Here is a 19,772-nt window from a genome sequence, read left to right as displayed (position 1 = left end):
ACAACAGGGAAATACTAACCACACTTGATGTAAGCATGCATAAGTGAAGTCTGGCTTTAAACTAAAACTAAGCACAACAGTAAGTGCACACTTTGGGTTAATGATTTATTTAAAGGTATCAGTGCTGTAATCCCATCTTTAAGGTCTCCCATAATAAAGCAGTTAATAAAGAACGGCCAGGTATCACCAGAGGAAACAGACCAATGCTGCAAAATTTTGTTTTTCCAGGCACTGATCCCTTAAGATCTGTTTTTTAAAAAACTGTTAAGGAACATGTATTTTGAAATATGTTTTTTTATTTTAAAACTATTGAATTGATTTTGCTCAAGTACAAACAACAGTAAAGCAAGAAAAAAACCTGAAAGACTTTAAACCTGACAAAATTTCAGCCAGGAAAGATAGAAAGATGACTGAAAGGAACTAAAAATAACTTTTCCTAGTGATGACCTTAATGTAATCAATAGGTAACTGACTTTTAATAAGACATTTTATTTATATGTACTCTTAGTGCACCCAAGATATTGACTGAAGGCAATTGTACAAGAGAAATGAAGTTACACTTTTTGTATGTATGTTAAGAATAACACTGCTCCAACTCTGTAAAGCATTTAAAGTTGTGCTTACATTCCAATTAAGTCAATGGATTATGCTTAAGTATGCTGTGAGGGTATCCTGTGACGTAGGTTTTATTGCTCTCTTTTACACCTGGGAAAACTGATGTAGTGACATTAAATCGCTTAGTCAGGGCCAAAGAAATCTGTGACAAAACTAGGATCTGGTCTTTGGAAATCCTAGCCAAATCATCTTTCATGAACTACTTTCTACTTCATCTGTTATTTCTCTTTCTTTCTGTATATACACTTATATGTATTTCTTTATATATAAGTATATATACTTACAGAAATAATAAGAAAAAATAAAGTAACATACCTCAAATACTTTTTACTTGAAGGGCAGTTTAATATAGTGACATGATTCAACTACTTCATATTGAGAAACTGGTCACATATAAAAATCAACTTTCACAACTTAATTTCCCTTTTGTAATTGTTAAGGGAGGAAAAAAAGCTCAAAATCCCTCACTGAGGTTCCAGTTTGTGGGGGAAATATGCTATTCACTTCATAATAAGAAGTTAAGATGTCTGGATGTCAAGAATATCAGTGGCCTTAGTGCAGCGATTATGCCATAATGGAAAAACCCAGTAGATGCCTGGATCTCCCACTATCCCTCTACTGGAGAGCTCTCAGGCAACCTGCTACTCTTTCAGGTGCATTTAATATTTGCAGCACCAGCAAATTTGTCTGGGAGGCAAGTCCTCCTCTGCCACTCACCAAGAGCAGGCTGTATTAAATTTTTATATTTATTGACATTTCATTACCATAATTGACTGCAGTTGGTTCTCTAGTAGAAGGCACAGGGCTGCCTCCTAAGCAGGAGAATTGGTCCCTTGAGTAGAATTTGCAATTAAAAACAAGACAGAATGGATTTTTTTTTTATTGTGTAAATATGATGAGTTGAATTTTCAGCTTTAACTAGAGAATACTGGGTGTGCAGAAGGCTTTTTTCAAGAGTGAGCAAAATTATGAGTCAATGGAAAGACGACCCCCAAAGGTGTCAATCAGTTTATACAAAATCAACTGTGCATGAAAAAGCCTCAGTTGATGTCTATTCCGAAAAAGTGGTCACATTAAAGAGTGTGCTGTCCTGCCTGCTTGGTCCTGTATGCAGAAATTGATACTAAAAGGTGTATTAATTCTTTTACCTTCCAATTCATGATTAAAAATGCTTTTAAAAGACAAAGATTAAAATAGCCTGGATCTTGAGCAAAATGCTTAATTGCATACTGAAGTCTTAGCATTTACTTTATATTGTACCATTAATTAATCTGGTAAAATCAAATCCACAACTGAAATAAATTATTCTTGCTTCCCAATTAATAGTATTACATTTCACAGTTGATTTTGATGTTAAAGGTGGTATGTTGACTGGCATTTTTGAAAACAGAAGCTTTGGTGAAGCTTCCATATAACCTAATTTGGAAGTAAAATGATGGGCGTAAAGTTACGGCTGCACAGACAAATATAAGTGTGAATTCCTCATGTACCAGTACACAGTGCTATCTTGCATGGTGGATATAGCAATGATGAAGTAGTAATGATAGAGGCTTAATTGGATTATCTTGGTACCAAAGCAACGCAGACAGAACAGCACTGAATAATTTACGTTGCTGCCTGTTCTCGCCATTCTGGTGCTTAAACTGGCATGTTTAAGGTTAGCATGGACATCACTGTATATGTTATATTAGGGGTTGTGCTGTAGTATACCATTTGCTCACTGAAGTGCCTAAATCTAAAATTAGATACTCAAAACCTCTGCTCTGCTGCCACCTAACTTTGTGCTTGAAGTCCTCACAGTTCCACCTTCCACCAGCCCTTTGGGTGCCAAAATGCCTTGAGGCCTGGCCAGGACTACCCAAGTCATGACAATGGTAAATAACTGTGTGTCCAGCTCATTATACAGCTCTTCTTAGATTTATGGACCATGTGGCTTTCATCCACCTAAGGCAGCAAAAATGCCAAAGGCAGGATTTCTTCAGCAGACCAGTGGCTGGAGCCACTGCGGTGTGGGAAATCCAGGGTCAAATCTCCAGTCTAAAGAGTGCATGATCCCACTGAGCCTGGCAATTGGGGTATCTTTCTGAAGGTGAGAAGTATCAAGTTTCTTCAGGTAAATCTGGCACGTCTTGAGGATATCTTCTGATCACGAGTATTGGGCAGAAAGAGGGGGACCTTTGGCTTGGTTTGGAGAGAAAGGATTTGCTTGGTGCTTAACTGGGAGGGAACTTCCAGCTGAGAATCCCAAGTAGAAAAATGTTCGTAAGTTCCTTGGACAGGCAGTATTCATGTCATACCTCTCTCCTCAGCATTTCTCAGTGCTACCTCTTACAGTTACCACCTAGTTTGCTGCTGGCCTTCCCTGCTCCCTGCGTTGGCAGAGGTAGGGGCTGGGCAGATGAGGCTGCGGGCTTTGCGACAGGGCAGGGTGGTACAGAGGCACTAGGAGTAGAGTGATTTTACTTGTTGACGGCTGTTACCAGGTTCTGGCTGTCACTGAATGCCATTCCTTTCAGCCAGAACAGGAATTGCACAAGTACGGAATAAAGCCCCTGCCGTGGCTGTATACAGTACCTGTATAACGAACAAACATTCTAGCAGACTAAGGTAGTTCAAGTTAGTGAAAGATTGGTTTCCTATTTAATTTAGTAAATTAGATCACTGTGTGGGGCACAGAGGCAAAGGAGGCAGCGGGTGCCTAGGTGCAGCAAAGGGACCGTCCCGCTCCTCTCCGCTCTGCTCTGTGCAACCCTGGCCAGCACAGCTGGCTGCTGCTGCTGGGGGGCTGCTCCCCCACCACTCCTTCCTCGGTTACAAACTGCACCGAAAGCCTGGGGAGTGGCCCGCAGTGGTCTGCCCTGGGTTTTGAAGCCTGACCCTGCTGAGAGCCTGTGAGTTGACTCCAGTGTATGGCTATGTGGGTGGATGAGCCTTTCTCTCAGAAGGTTGCATTCAGCACAGTATATAGCAAGTAAGTAAATTTACTATCACAACCATAATTACCACTGTTTCCTGAAATATATATTTCAGTGGCAACTACGGTGGTTATAAACTCATTTTGAGATTTTCATATAATTATTACTTTCATTCAAAACGTTTAAAACAGTGTTCATGTTATGTTTCTAAGCAAATGAACATGGAAAACCACTTTGAAGAGGCGCCTATGTACAAAAATTGAGGAGGACTCGGCACAGACAAAACCAGCTGATACGCTTATATCAGGTTTGGATTAATTAAAATTGTGATGACTTATACAGCATAAGATGCTTGTCATTTTAACGTGATACACAATAATAGAAGATAATGAATTAAGTTGCCAGTGGACCTTTCCCCTAGGATGATGTTATTGTGCTTGCTAATTAGCTATAATATGCAAACGATAACACTCCAAAGTACTGCATTTACTTTTTCTAACTTAGTTTCAGAAAAACTTGTACATCAAGACTGGAAAAATTCTATGCCCTGTAGTTGATCATGTATAGATTCATTTATAGTAGATATATTTATGTTACGAAACACATAATAATAAAAGTGTTGTTAGGTTTCATGCAGATAGCTGTTCCAATCGCTACCACTAAATTTTCCACTCTAGTAATGGTGACTACTGGGTTCTTCAAATTATTAGTATGAAGATGTTACAGTAATGTGCAGAACATAGCTAACCTAGAGTACAATAGAATCCATTTCTTTATCAAAGTGTTGCAATGCACTTTGTGGTTTTCATATAGAGATGAGATGATATGGAATCACTGCTGATTTTGAATATCTATAAACTTCATCGGAAGACAGACCGTCACTGGAAATTTTTTGTGTATGTTTAGGTAACATCACAAGGGCTGTGCTAACTCAGACTGTTTCTCCGGGAGCTTTTAACCATGTGAGTTCATTTCCCCTTATTACCCTCTTATCTTACACAAATTTCTACTCTACTATTTCAAATCCTTTCCCATCAATGGAAGACTGGATATGCTCACTTTGAATCCCGTCAGTATCGCTACTCCAATAGGTGGTTGGGACAGACTGATGCGGTGCTTTCTTCAAGTTGGGTCTCTGAACAACTTGTCTCTCATGTTGGGCAAGCTTAAAATCAAATATGGGACTTTATATGAATTTATATGGAGAAATTAGTTCACTAGTACAGGACTTATATGGAGGACTAGGAGCCTTAAAGAAATGCTGCCAGACTCCAGGCAAATAGCTTTTGTTCTCTTTATGGGAGCAATGTGTACAGAATACAAAAGAAATGTGTTTCCTATGAACACAACAGTTAGAATGTGGGAAATGGAACAGTTCTGGCATGCAAGGATTCATTTTGGGTGTCCTCTCCATGACTTTTGACTGGAACTGGAATTTTAGACTTAAAATCATAGTGCTACTATGGTTTCATGGCAACATAGCAAAGCAAATGTAAATTGGGATCAGTTTGTTCACAGGTGTGTCCACAGCTACTTGGAAGGCTCAAAATGTTTAATGAATATTTGGACAAACCTGAAGTGGGCACTTCATGATTATAACTTAATTTTGATGTGTTTTACCTAGTTTAATGGAGAACATCTAGTTCAGACCCTAAAAGCAGCTAGCATAATATCTTCGTAAGATGTGAGGCACTTTTAACAACTAGCACAACCTTGTTTCCTTTTCCTTTAGGCAGAGACCACTAGAGTGAGGAACTGTGCAAGCCTGGATACAAGAGTACAAATACTACACTGAAGAGCAAAATAATGATTGCTTGACCTCCTTTCTATCCACCTTGAATCGAATCCTGTGTGTGTTTGCCTATGTAAGGAAGGACTTTTAGGTTTGGCCCCCCAATGCCAATACCTCTTTTCTGCCAGCTACAACTATGAAGCCTCACTGACTGCAATTACAAATCTAATGGAAAAATAATATATATATAAAAAATAAAAATTACTAATTTCCAAGAACATAAGAAGTAATAGCTTTCTATTAGATATTCATTAGCTTTCTATACCTACGACTAGTGTATGTATTTTTAGCCATTTCTTAGGATGAACAAAAAAGCCTGTTTCCTTATCTACTTTTTTTTGCCAGCTCCTTTCTCTTGTCCTTTGGAGACACTCCTTCCTCTAACACTCTTGTAACTTTTTGTACAACAGTGATACTTCTGCAAGTGTGATCTTTGTGATACAGTCATCTGTAGCCCACAGTCTGAAAGTTCAGCTGTCTCTTGAGAACCTTTTCAGTGGCAAGGTGATCTTACCTTAAACTTGCAAGTCTGTTTCCTAGACAAACAGATTCTCCAAAGGCCTCAGCAAATACAGCAACATTGGGAGAGTAGAAGCCTTCTTTGCAAGTGGGTAAGTCTAACAGAGATGACGTTACCACAGAAAATGCCCCAGGACACACATCACCACCTTTCAATAACATACATCTGAAAGATCTACAAAGTATCCCATCTAGGGAGAGGTTCAAGCCACAAAAGTCGGTTCTAAATTGAAGTTAAATTTTTATTTGCTTCAAAACACAACACTGTCAAGATCTTGGTTATCTCTCATGCTCTTCTCTGGTGCTATGCTTTAGAATACAAATCCAGGTGGAAAGATGTATTTGTGTGATGACTTTAACTAAATCGGTAGTTTCAACAATCTCAGAAAAATCTCAGATTTAGGCACGGTTTTGGACATCCTTTTTAATCTGAAAGGCTTTGACCAAACTCAGCAGAGGGAATATTTGGCAATGAGTAGAGTGTAGGTATGAACAAAATGAGCAGCTTGTGTCTGGGCAGCCAAGGCTACAATTCATGTGTTGACTGCTGCGTGAAAATGCAAGAACAATGATATTCTGTACAGAGCTTTAGTATCTGCCTTGTGTGTGCTGGATCTTGGAAGCTAGCAGCGTATTGCTGGTGTGGAAGATACAAAGGAAAGTGCTCAAGTTGGAGGAATTAAAGTCCTGTAATTAGAAATGGTCTGTTAAAATTACATGCCACATGGCAAGCCTACGAAACTTGGCATATGGAGAGCATATTGGCAATGATTTACAATAAACCACCACATTGCAAATCACTCCTTAGCTGTTTTCTATTATGAAATTTGGAGAGTTGTAAAATGCATTTGTGCTACTTTATTTCCTTTTGAAATGGTAATTGCTACTGCTGAGGGGCAGTACTTAGTGCAGAAAATGAAGTGTGCAGCATAGGGAGGAACTTGTTTCTGAGGAACTGCTGAGGAATTGTAATGATCTGAAAAAAGTGCTTTCTTGAAACATACACACAAAAGAGCTTCATTTATGCAACTCCAACAAATAACAAAATAAAATAAAAGTCTTTTTTTGTGCAAGGGCCAATGCTTACTACTTTGTTGCTGACTGCACTTTTTCCCCATCAAAGTGGGAACAGTGGATTGACACTGGGTAAAACTCATAAGCCAGTGGCTTGAGGGAAATGCAGATGTATGGAAATGTGATAGGAATGCCTTAAGGTAATGGGTTTTGAGCCAATGCATTTGAAAATTATTGAGTGTGCTTCTAACCACTAGCCCATTTTAGATACCTAGTATAGAACTGACAGCGGTGTGGCCCTGGAGAGCTGGATGAAGTTTGACTTTTGTGTCTGAGGAACAGAGGCTGTGCAGCCTAAGTGGAGAAAGCAGTTATGTTCTGATTAAGTGGTGATAAGTTCCCCCCTTACAGCTTCCCACTTGATTGTGATTGTGATTGTAAAAAGGACTGTGTTTATGAGTAGCTTTTATGGAGGGATATATTAAGGAAAGCAAGGAGTGAGGCTTCTGAGGTCTTAAATTTGCTAGCTTGTGACAATAATCATGATCTCTCAGGTAATAAAGTAGGCTATCTAGCTCAGGTCCTCAGTTTAAAGTTAATATCTTTGAAAGCCAGATGATTGACTGTAATTTTGCTCATAGTGCTTTGCTGGTAGCAGTAAATAAAAACTTCTACAGCACTTTTCATCAGAAGTGTCAGAGTGCTTTCCACACCTTAATCAATTAATTTTTATGAGATGGTGGCATGGTTATTTCCCTTTCTCTACTGGAGAAACTGAAAGGATCAGGGCAGCAACCAGAAAGTATGCAGCATGTAGTGCAATAGCAAAGACTCATAATGCCTGGGTCTAGAAGTGCGGCTTTCCAGAATTATTTTACAGTTAATACAGAGGAGACAGACACAGTCGTAATTGTCCTTTCATAAATACATTTGAACTCACGTTGTGTCTTAGAATGACAACAAACTGAGTCGATGCTGCCAATATGGTCCATCTTGACATGAAAAGAAGCAGTTGTATTGGATCAGCTTGGCTAAACAAGTAACTCACAACTGAGCTACAATGCAAAAAGGCAGTATTCAGCAGCTGAAGCAAACACAGTGGCAGCAAACACAGACCAGACTGAGGTACTCAGTGCTGCTTTGCTTCAGTCTTTACTAACAAGGTCTTCCCAGGCTCTGTGCTGTGCAGCAGAGCTCAAGGAGGACCAGAGTGACCAGTATGGGGTATAAGTTGAAAAAAACAGAGATTTAGACCAGAACTAAGGAAAAACTTTCTCCCCATGAAGATTGTCAGGCAGTGATGCTGGCTGCGTAGGGAGGTTGTGCAGTTTCCATCCTTGGGGGTTTTCAAAGCCCAGCTGGACAAAGCCCTGAGAAACCTCGTTTGAGCAAGGGGTTGGACTAGAGACTCCTTAAAATCCCTTCCAGCCTGGATTATTCTGTGCTTTTAAGATTTGTGGCTCTGGCAATTCTAGATATTTTAAACCTTCTGTTTAGCTCACCCAGCTTTGTCCTTCTAAATAAAAGAGGTTCTTCAATGAATGATTTTCACCAATGAAAATCATTTAAATGGATGATATTTTAAAGTAAATGCTTTTGAATGACAAATTGCATACAACTCATGTACTGGCATAGTAGTGGCACTTCTGCAATACCAGCAGTCTTTCCGTGAGCACGCGTGCAACGCACAGCCCAGCGAGAGCAGGCGCAGTCAGTGCAGCTGTGCCCACTCTGTAAGCAATCTGACTTTTAATCTAGGATGACAGTGACCAGAGCTGAATGAAATCAGGACAATACAGTGGCATTACATGTAGATTTCAGACTTGTTCCAGTTTCAAAAACAGCAGCTGGAGAGTGCATATTTACTTCAGGTCTGGTGTCTCCCTGTTTCTCAAGGAGAAACTGTGGTGCATACATGCGAGTATGTTTTCCAGCTGTTAGCAAGCGTGAAATGGAAAGGAGTCCATCCATAAAGAAGGGACTAACTGTAGTGTTCTTGTTTGCTGTTCTTGTAATATGGTTCCTTGATCTCCAAGCAGCCTAAGTGCAAAGAGGAATGTACAGAAGATGACGGGAGACTCTGGGGGTGCTTGCACCGATTTCAAAAGGACAAACTTTGGCATAGGAATGTGAAATTACGTTGAAAAGAGGATGTATTAAACCTATTTGACAAGCCTGGGGCAAAGACGGATGTGATCAGTCCAAGTTAGCCAGGTTTTAATTTAGCCAGAGACTATAATTCTGCCTGGAAATATACAACTTCCAAAACCAGCTGATGATTTGTAAGCAGTATATTTAATAAGCATCCTGCTACCTGTTGTCTAACAGTTGTATTGGGTCTGGCTGAGATGGAGTTAATACTCCCCATAGCAGCCCTCATAGCGCTGTGCTCTGCATCAGTAGCTAGAAAGGTGTTGATAACAACCAGTGTTTTGGCTACTGCTGAGCAGTGCTGGCACAGCATCAAGGCTGTCTCTCCAACATTTTTGCCCCCCCCCAACGGCAGGCTGGGGCAGGGCAAGATCTTGGGAGGGGACATAACCAGGACAGCTGACCTAAACTAACCAAACAGATATTCCATACCATATGACGTCAGCTCAGATATAAAAAAGCTAAGCAGAGGGAGACTGAAGGGGGGCATTTTTGTCTTCCAGAGCAACCACTATGCGTACTGAAGCCCTGCTTCCCAGGAAGTGGCTAGACATCGCCTGCTGATGGGAAGTAGAGAATAATATCATTTGTTTTTCTTTGCTTTCGCGCACGACCTTGGCTTTCACTTTATTAAACTGTCCTTATTTGACCCACGAGCCTTTTGTTATATTTTCTCCCCCCTGTCCAGCTGAGAAGGGGGAGTGATAGAGCGGCTTTGGTGGGCACCTGGCATCCAGCCAGGGTCAACCCACTACATGAAATGCTGTGCTTTGCCTTGAGTTCATGTACAGCTGGGGTTTTTTTCCAAGAAAAGATAAAAGTGGCTAATGAGGTAAGAATTATTACTGTGGAAAAATGGGGACAATTGCTAGAATTTAAGGGTATTTAGATGTCTCTAATGATTTCAGTGGGACTTAGGCACTCGGTACCTTTAAAAACTTGCTAATCACATAACAAATGAGACTCTAATTTAGCAGTTCTCTCTGGAACAGAAAGCTGTCAATATACTTAGAGCTTTATAAACAAAGGAATAAGCAAGCACCCTCTGTGGTAAATAAAAGAATTGCTGGTAAAATTGTCCATGTTTTGCAGATGATGAAATGGAAAGAAGATCAATCATTTTCTCAATAGCACCAATATAAATCAAGAGTAATGCAACTAATTTTTGCTCATATAATTAGGGAGTACAACTTTATCTCAGGTTAGTGACTTTCCACAAAGGTGCAGGAGTCAGTTCCATAGCTAGAATTTGAATTTTCCCACTTCTTTTCTTGGACAAGTCGATCATTTCTCCCTTCTACTGTACACCTTTTAATCATAAATGCAAACAGTTATTTCTCCTTCTGATTCTTATAAACACTTGTTCTTAGTGTTAAGAAATGTCTACAGTTTTAAAATTATAGCTAAAGGTATAAGCAAATTCCACAATACGCAGATACAAATGATGTATCTTGGAAAAAGGTGCTCTTCCCCACACATATGAATTGAGGCAGTTCAATTTGCAGCTACTTATATACCAATAGGCCATCATTTGTTTTCACTTTGAATCAGGAACATAATGTTCAGGCACACTTTGCTTCTCTTTGCTACTGTGATTTTTTTTTTTTTCTGTTTAAACCAGATTAAGAATCTTAAGAATAAGGTTCTTAGTGTATTGTCGAGTTCTTTGTGCTTTGGAAAGTACGAGGGAGACAAAACTTTCTATTTCCTTTGGGTTTTCTCACAGTTTTCCTAATATTTGTCACATTATTGCTCTTGCATTTTGGGAGACCTATGCATCTGACACCTGAAGAAAATTAACCCTTGGAAAGCTGTACAGAAACTGCAGGGTGCATACCCTGAGACAGCTCCTGAGACAATATCTGCATTTATAGCCTATGGACTGAATAATTTTCCTGGGATTAGATGTCTCAGCTGCCCAGTTTCTCACACATGTACATACTTCTCTAAAACCAACATATTTCTGAGGTAGTAGCTGCAGGTTCTCTAGGTTTCTGACCCAGCTAGTGATTCTTTTGAATAAACCACAATTCCAAAGGGAAAATAAGCTGTAATTGCTTAGACCTAAAGCATCAGGTTTGGGAGTGGTGTTGTTGCTGTCAGAAACCATTTCAGCCCCAAGGAAATACTACTTCTCAAGAAACACTTCTCATCTGCTATTTTGCAATCACTGAAGTATACAAGTATATTTGCAAAACAAAGTGCTTATGATTATATCTGCTTTTAGAAGTTTACCTGTAATCAGCAGACTAGGAACAGAGTGCACAAGTCATTTTCTCTACATTATTTGTGGAGAATCTCTGAGAACACAGGAGTGCTTCTGACCTAGTTAAACTCCTGCTATTTTGAAAATTATTATTAAAAAGCCAATGATACTTCTCTGAGCCCACATACTCACTTGTTGCCCAGTAACCAGAAGGATGGAGCCTTCTTTCCCATGCACCACTTGCCGGTAAATGTGATCTAGAATTAAGAGCTCACTCCAGCAGTTCTGAAGCAACTTCATTTGGTCATCAACCTGTAAAGCAAACACAGACAGTGGTGGCATCACTCTGGGAGTCAGTCTTACATCACATGATGGAGTCAGTCCTTCTTCAAGCATCTGATTAACTTCATGAGAACAGAAATGCTATCAAAACTTATTCATCCACAAAATTGCTGTTCTTAGCTGACTAAATAGGGCACTGCTGAAACCCTTATCCATAAAATGTATAGAATATTCACTACTGATTACATTCCAGAAAAGCAGAACTATGGTATTGTTATGGAAAATAATAATAATAGTATATTTATGAAATGCTCATGGAAATGGGATATTATTTTTACTCAAAACAAGAATAGCAGAAATAGTGCTAATGTGAACTTTCCCATACTCTCCATCCTTGAACCTCAGCTTCTGGAAATATTAAGGAATCTACAGATTCAAGAGCATTATGTGCTGCAACAAGCCCAAGTCAGAGATAGGTCCCTTGCAAAGGAAAAAGTGGAGAGAGGTAAACACTCCCTCTAAGAATGGTTGTGGTACTATGAAAAAAGAAGAAAACTTTTTCATAAACAGAACCTAAGCAGCTTTAAGTGTCACCAGTAGGGCAAGAAATGGCTGTGCACAAGGCAGTAGTAAGCAGTGAGACATATCACTGACTGCATTTGGTAATAGAAGGAACATACTGGGCACTCAGCACAAGCAACCTACATGAAGCTTTTGTGCTATGTTATATGGGATGTACATATCACAGGACAATAAAGTATATCGCTAAACTGATTCCTATGCGACTGGATTGCGTTCAGTTTTATTTACTTTAAAGACTGAAAAATAATTAAGATTTCCATGGAAATGCGGGAAAAAAATTCACAAATTAGTGGAAGACAGACTATGAATTTAAGTCATTGTAAGTATCAATATCCTCTGGACCTGTTCTTACTGAACTTACTGATCTCTTCCTAAAATCAAACAAAGTCTTTGACTTCAGACATGGGTCCTGAAAGAGTTAAGAGATGCGTACATTAGCCTTGCTGCAATTAAGTGTCTGGCGCAGATGTGGTAATAGCACATATACAGTTAAAAGGACTCTAAGAACCTGCATAGATAGCAATTGCTGAACAGATTAAAAATGCTACAAATTAGCAGAAGTAAAAAAGAAATTAGCAAAGAGAATATTTAAAGTAGAGAAATGTCTAGAATTTCTGAGACATGGAACTATTGAAATTGTTTTTCAGGGGTTCTAAGTTTCAATTGCTTTAGAACTAGATTTCATAATGCACACAAAACCATGTTATAAGGAGCAATCTTGCATAAACTGAATTAGATAATGCAATAGATGTTTTCAAATTTTATCAGCTACAACCTAATGAATTTTTGAACTTTATTCTTTCAAGCTTGTTTTCCAGTTGTGTGGTAGAGAAGGAAGTTTGTTACTAATAGATTTTTGTAGTGTCACCTGTGAAAGTTACCTAGCATTGTCTCCCTCTTTCCAGTCACATGCCATATACCTCAGACTTTAACATCTTAAACGTCAAAGTCTGTTTGCCTCCTTCATTCATCTTAACTTCCCTTCTCGCCCCCCCGACAGTCTTCTCCCAACTGTTCTTGTCCCAGTTTCTCCCCCTTAGGTTTTGGTCTCAAATTATTCCCTCTTGCTGGACTATGCAAGCAAATGAAATCAGGAGAGAACAGGAGCAGATTAGGACAAAGCCAGTGGGGACAAAAGAGCAGAAGAATCCGTGCACAGCAGATCACTTCTCCCGCACAGCCTGCACTAGGACTCTCAGTTCTTGCTTTTGCCTGCTCCATGACTGCAGCAGGTATCTGTGCTGGAAAACTGCATAGCTCGTTCCCCCCACTACTGATTTACCTAGGGGATGATATAATTTTCATGGGGGGTTGTTTTGGTTTGGGATTTTTAAAATTTTTTTTTTCCTCCCTGCTTTGCTCTTTAAAAAAAAGAACAAGGAAAACTATATCCAAATATCTGTGCTAACATAGTATTTTCAGGTTACAAAATCAAGAACTGCAGAATTAGTTAATGCTTGTATTAAGATTGGCTGTCCTAGTCTTATTTTATTTTCAATCTGCATTTCTGTTATGACAGATTTTAATGCATACACACAAAAAAGGCTGAGTTAGTATTGTGCAAACACTCTCAGTTCCGATATTTCAAATATTTTGCATGCTTTGGCTTTCCAGTATTAAGAATAATCCTTTATCACAGTTGCTGTTCTGCCTACAGTCACAGTTAATACACATATGTGCTTAGATAACTCCTGTAAGCTACATATCCATTGGCAAAAGAGATGGAGGAAAGAAAGAGGTGTGGACTCTGTAGATGGATATATTACTAAGTCAAAGCAAAGCTAGTGCTATCACAAACTCAGCCTTGCTCCATCCCTAAGCTGTCTGTGCCCATGATAATTCATTTCTGTTCAGATCACAGAGCAAGGTTGATTCTGTATTAAAGATCTCTTCCTCTGCCCACAACATGTATTTGACTACAAAACCATTTCAACCAAGTGACTTGTTAGCTCAAGAGAGGACAGTAAATTACCACATTGATACACTCCCTTCCAAAACTTGGGCCAGGTTTAAAATAAGGCGTTATTTGAGGAAAATGTTTGAAATTTACAGATTCTAGTACTCTTGCTTTTTATGTGAAACTGTTTCATGATCATTTTCCTCTCTGTACAACAAGGTGTTACAAAAATCAAATAAATCATGCTAACATGATAATTTCATCCAAAATTAGCATTTCACACAAAGCTATCGCAGCTTACATCTGAACGAAACAAACTGTGAAACAGTTTAAACGTTCAGCATCCATGTCATAACAGCTAATACCTGAATAAGAGGTCAAGCATTTGATTATATTATAAATGACATATTTCTGGCTAACCCATCTGTCTCAGCCACAGGCTTTTGAAAACAAACTACGCTTTACAGGTCTGGCTTTCTGAAGGCTCCAACAGCAGCTAGTCTGCAATCAAAGCTTACCTCCCAAGCTTTATCATATCATTACCAAGCCAGTGCTGTGAGAACAGTATGAGATGGCAAAATCACAAAAAAATGTTTTGCACATAGGCTGTTCCTGCTGTTCTACAAGATTCATAAAACTAGCAACAGCGAACATCTGCTAGCAGTTCACAAAATCTGCTCCTCCATATTCACTGTAATTTAATCAGTGAAAGTCTACAAAATGGATAGCATACAAAGCACAATACACATCTGAAACACAGTATTGCCTTCAGAAAACTATTAGATCCAGCTACTTTTGCCATTTTAAGAAAGCTGGTGGGGCAGCAGAATGCTTCCCAGTTTGCACTAGGAAGAAAAAGAGATGACTTTAAGGAGGGTCATGGATTACTAAAATGTAGGGCAGGTGATCAATTCCAGCCTACTTCTGAAAGGCATGCATATGAGGAAAAAACACATACTTTATCTCTTCTAATGCATTTGAAATGAAAAATAGAAAACAATATAGATCACATTGACCAAAACCTGTAACACATCACTTCTTATGTTAGAATGAGCTGGTAAACTTTATGATGCGTGTAACTTCAGCCAGAACACAAGCACCTTTGTGTTCCCGTGGCATGTCAATAAATGAGTTGCAGAAGCCTATTATCTGGCAAAGTGAAAAAAATCAGTGTTTCACCAAAACAAGTATGTGCCTTAAACTGATCCTGAAGGCAAAGAAGCTTAAGTTTTGGTGGCCAAAGTAGAGAGTGAGTTCTGAAAAGGAAGGTTCTCTGCAGAAAAAGCACCTTGTGGACTTCAGTCTTCTGACTCCAAAGCCAAAGCATGCTAGTCCGCCATTAACAGGGTAAGCAGGTGAAAAGAAAAGATTCTGTCACTAGGATAACTTAGCTCCAGTCTGGGACTTCCTTATAATCAACATCATTTTCAATCATGGTATACACTGAATTAGAAAGAAGCTCGTAAATTTGTACTACTGGCTAAGCTTTGAGGTTCTTCAGTTTGTGGATATGTTTAAGAGTGTTATCAATGTTTTAACAAGAAGAAAAAAGTGTGTTTTGTCCCAACTACTGGGAATGCTTATAAATAAAAATTGAACATCATATGGCCAACAACTGGCTGCTGCAAGAGCGCTCCCCAAATTTGCAGCTCCTCCCTGCCATAAGAGAACATTGACACAAGGATAATGTAACTCATGTCTTACCCAAGCAAGTTATCAAATTATATCCATTTAACAGCTACCTAGCCTCAGGCAAAAACATGAGTGAATACTGTGCCCAGATGGTTAAATTTAGGTCCTCTCTGGCCAGTGGCATTCAGATGAAGACATACCAGTGGGGATAGCGTAACTGGAAATTGTTGCTGAAGAAATGGCTTTTAAGGAAAGATGTGAAGGAAGCTAATAGAGGGTGTGTGACTCAAAAGAAATAGGAGATCATTTTTGCATGCAGGGTGGCATGATACAGTAATAATGTTACAAGTATGAAAGGAGTAAAACATCACACTTGTAAAACTGCTGCTAAGTGACAGGTGAAGCAAAGAGAGTGCTTAGGACGAGGCTTTAGAGGCGGCAGTGTGGTGAGAGAAGATATAAGGGAAGTTGGATGTCGGGTAAAACCTTGAAGGTGAGGAGGATGAGATGCAGACTTAAAGGGTTTGTGTGACAGTAAATGATGCTGCTGGGGCAGAGAAGGAGCAAGTACTTTGTGTTAAGAGAAGCAGACGATGCCGGTTGTTGCCAGCATGGGCAGGAGAAGTCCCAGAGCTGAAAGTGGGCATGTGCACTGTCTGCTCTCTCAAACAGTATGGATACAAAGGTGGAGCAAGGAGTAGCTTTCTGACAGCATTAACACATGGCAATAGCTAAATCCTATTTCCTATACCGAAATCCTGTTTACCTGTGCTTACAGTAAGGACAAGGAAGCATGTCAGAATTTGGAGTCATCCATAACCTTGTATCTCATGCTGTTTGGACTACTTGTAGCATATTGCCCAAGTCGCAGGCTGGAAGACAAATAGTCATTGCCACAACCACTCAGCCCCATCCCACTGTGCTGCCTACTAGCTACCAAGATAGCCAGAATAAACTAACTTAAGAGAGTAACTAGTTATGCAAAAAGGGTCTCCCAGCATCTGGAATGCTGATAGATAAACAGGTTGTCGTGGTTTAACCCCGGTCAGCAACTAAGCACCACACAGCTGCTCACTCACTCCCCCTCCCCCGCCAGTGGGATGGGGGAGAAAATCAGGAAAAGAAGTAAAACTCCTGGGTTGAGATAAGAATGGTTTAATAGAAAAGAAAAGAAGAAACTAATAATGATAACACTAATAAAATGACAACAGTAATAATAAAAGGATTGGAATGTACAAATGATGCGCAGTGCAATTGCTCACCACCCGCCGATCGACACCCAGCTAGTCCCCAAGTGGCGATTTCCCGCCCCCACTCCCCAGTTCCTATACTAGATGGGACATCACATGGTATGGAATACCCTGTTGGCCACTTTGGGTCAGGTGCCCCGGCTGTGTCCTGTGCCAACTTCTTGTGCCCCTCCAGCCTTCTTGCTGGCTGGGCATGAGAGGCTGAAAAATCCTTGACTTTAGACTAACCACTACTTAGCAACAACTGAAAACATCAGTGTGTTATCAACATTCTTCTCATACTGAACTCAAAACATAGCACTGTACCAGCTACTAGGAAGACAATTAACTCTATCCCAGCCGAAACCAGGACACAGGTAGACATGGTGAACGAGACACTGTGCAGTCAGTTTGCCCGTGCGACATCCACTGACAGGTGTTTTGTGTACAGGCAGATGGCAGGATGCAATGCACTATATTCTGATAAGGTTTTAAGATTTTGTCCTTCCCGTGTTGATCTGGAAACATATCTTCAGTGACATCATGGTAGAAACATGCACAATATCAGTATTAATTGACAATATTTCAGTATTGTGATCTCTGTGAAAGAAACCTTTGGCACGTTTGCTCTCTCTTTCTCTCCCACCCCAGGAGGGAATCACTACTTGGACATCCTAGTTGCTGCAGCCCGCACACTCCTCTTGTTGTCCCAGACATTGGCCATCCCAGCTCTTCTCTGTAAAGTACCAGAGCAGAACTGCTGTATGGCTGGGTCGAGAGGAGTTCATGTGTCTTGGGACAGGAATGGATGAAGGTGGGTCACAGCGCAGTAGGAGAGTCTATGTCCCAAGCATGGGAGGGTCACTATGCTCCCTACGCTCTTCAATTTCATTACAAAATAGTGTTCCCCATTTAAAACTTCAAAAAAATCAGATTTGTGAAAAGAGAGAGACAAACAAGTCCATTGACCTTTTTTCCTGGGGCTTTAATAGAACCATGGAGCCTGGTGGAACTGTGACATTTCTTTGTGTCCACTGTGAAAGATTCACGTGGTATTGCTTATCTGCACAGTGAACTTCATACTATTTAATATCTGAATTCAGGTTGAACACAGAATTCCCTGGTAGCATGCCTGAGTTCCTCCACTGCCACCTAGAATCGTAAAGTGACTTTAAATCACTTTTCTGAGTTCTCTGCTAATAAAGATTAGAAAACAGGCACACATGAGAATACATTTAGATGCCACTGTTAGTTTGCGTAATTTATCTTACTGATATAATGCAAGCCACATCATAGAGTATTTCCAGGAGTGGAGGAAATAGACTCTCAATTTGAAGAGTAAAGGTCTAATCCTGAGCACTGTGGTGACACACTGTCTCTTGGCGGGACAAAAAGATGGTCTGAGGTTGGGGGTGGGAGTGTCACATTTGTCTGCTACACCCTGGACTCCCACTCAGCTGAGTCCTGAGCTATTGGTACGGGACTCAGTGGAAGTCTGTCAGGCTCGTTGAGGCCTCTGTTGACACTGCAATACACAATCATGCATTATCAATTGTAGTTAAAGGAAGGACTTATCTCAGAAATGCGGGTTACTCAGTTGAAAAACTATTTGTGATGATGTTATAGATGAGGAAGGCTGGTGCAACACAAGAGTAGCATTGTTCTAGAGTGTATGCTTCCCACAGCACAGAACGTTAATCATTGTAAGCTTTTGTTTTCTCTGAAGAAGAACACTGAAATTGCCAAACAGTAAAATGAAGAATAATGTGTATGCTTTGCTGAAATGCACCTTAATCTTATCAAAACCACACTGTGTCTTTCTTTTAGGAAAGTGTTTCACAATATTTAGCATACTGTAACCAACAACTGCAGATTTATTACAATTTTTCTTCTGAAGAGGTATTTTCATCCTGTCGTTTGATGAACTACCTGTTAAAAGTTTCAGGGTCATGGTTTTTTTTGTGTTGCTCTAAGTTAAATATTTTCCTTATAATTATTGCTGCAGATTCAGTTAAACAATGCACTCACCTTTTACCCAGTCTACACCTCCCTTTCTGAGAAGTTGGAGAATCCTTTTTCATCTCTTTCCATTTGCATCAACTTGCACTATAGATTTGGGCTTTTCTGCCACTAAAAATTTAAAAGGGTATCTAATGATTAAAAAATTAAAATACGATGATTGAAATTTATGTGATAAAACCATGTTGGATTCAGCTGAATTGTTTTTACTTATATTTCTAAAAGGGAATGCCAATATAGAAGTAACATGAAGCATTCACCTCATAGTGCTACTTTTAAATTCTACGGCAATTGAATAGCCATTTCCTACTGAATATGAAGTGATTAAACATCTGTCTGAATTGCTCAGCCTGAAGCATACAGGTTCAAGGGATGGTTGAACTTTCTTTCAAATGTAGTTAGGAGATCACTCACAAGTCATTGCAGACATATAGCTTGAGTTGTTACTCCATTTTCTTATGCTATAGTGAAGCAAATCACCCCAAATAAAAGTTTTATAAGACAAATGCAGTCCAGAGGCTAATTGTTACTCCTGAATGCATGCATGGTTTCCAAATTGTTACATAGGTAGAGAAGGATTTGGGCTCTCCAGATGGGTTGCTGCTAACGGTGGGAAATGTCCTGTGCAAGGTTGCTGTCAAAAAGCAGCATGTAACAGCCAATGTGGTTTTAAAAGTAAATGCACATAACTTTCAGACTCCGTGAATGCCCGAATAAAATGTGATTACTGCCTATAACCTCAGTAATAAAATGCTACAAAGTCCAAGAAAAAATGATTTAATATTAACTATGATTGTTCCAGCTCTTTACTAGAAACCAGTGTGTTATATTAAATTTCTAGGTAAAGACAGGGAGTGATCTTTACAAGCCCATGTTGGGTTAGACAACTGTCCTATTGCCTGTCCAAGTTTGGTAGCAT

General features: G+C 39.7%; 1 protein-coding gene across 2 annotated transcripts in view; it reads right to left on the bottom strand.

The window, feature by feature from the left end:
- Nucleotides 1-19,772, bottom strand: part of NR5A2 (nuclear receptor subfamily 5 group A member 2) — a 99,867-nt gene that overhangs the window by 32,833 nt on the left and 47,262 nt on the right. For both annotated transcript variants that reach the window (XM_052802033.1, XM_052802034.1), the window contains one exon: nt 11,405-11,524. In XM_052802033.1, the coding sequence (XP_052657993.1) occupies nt 11,405-11,524 (120 nt within the window). The remainder of the gene's footprint in view (nt 1-11,404; nt 11,525-19,772) is intronic.

Source organism: Harpia harpyja, chromosome 11, assembly GCF_026419915.1.
Source record: "Harpia harpyja isolate bHarHar1 chromosome 11, bHarHar1 primary haplotype, whole genome shotgun sequence".
NCBI lineage: Eukaryota > Metazoa > Chordata > Aves > Accipitriformes > Accipitridae > Harpia > Harpia harpyja.
This window is presented reverse-complemented; position numbering and strand designations above follow the sequence as displayed.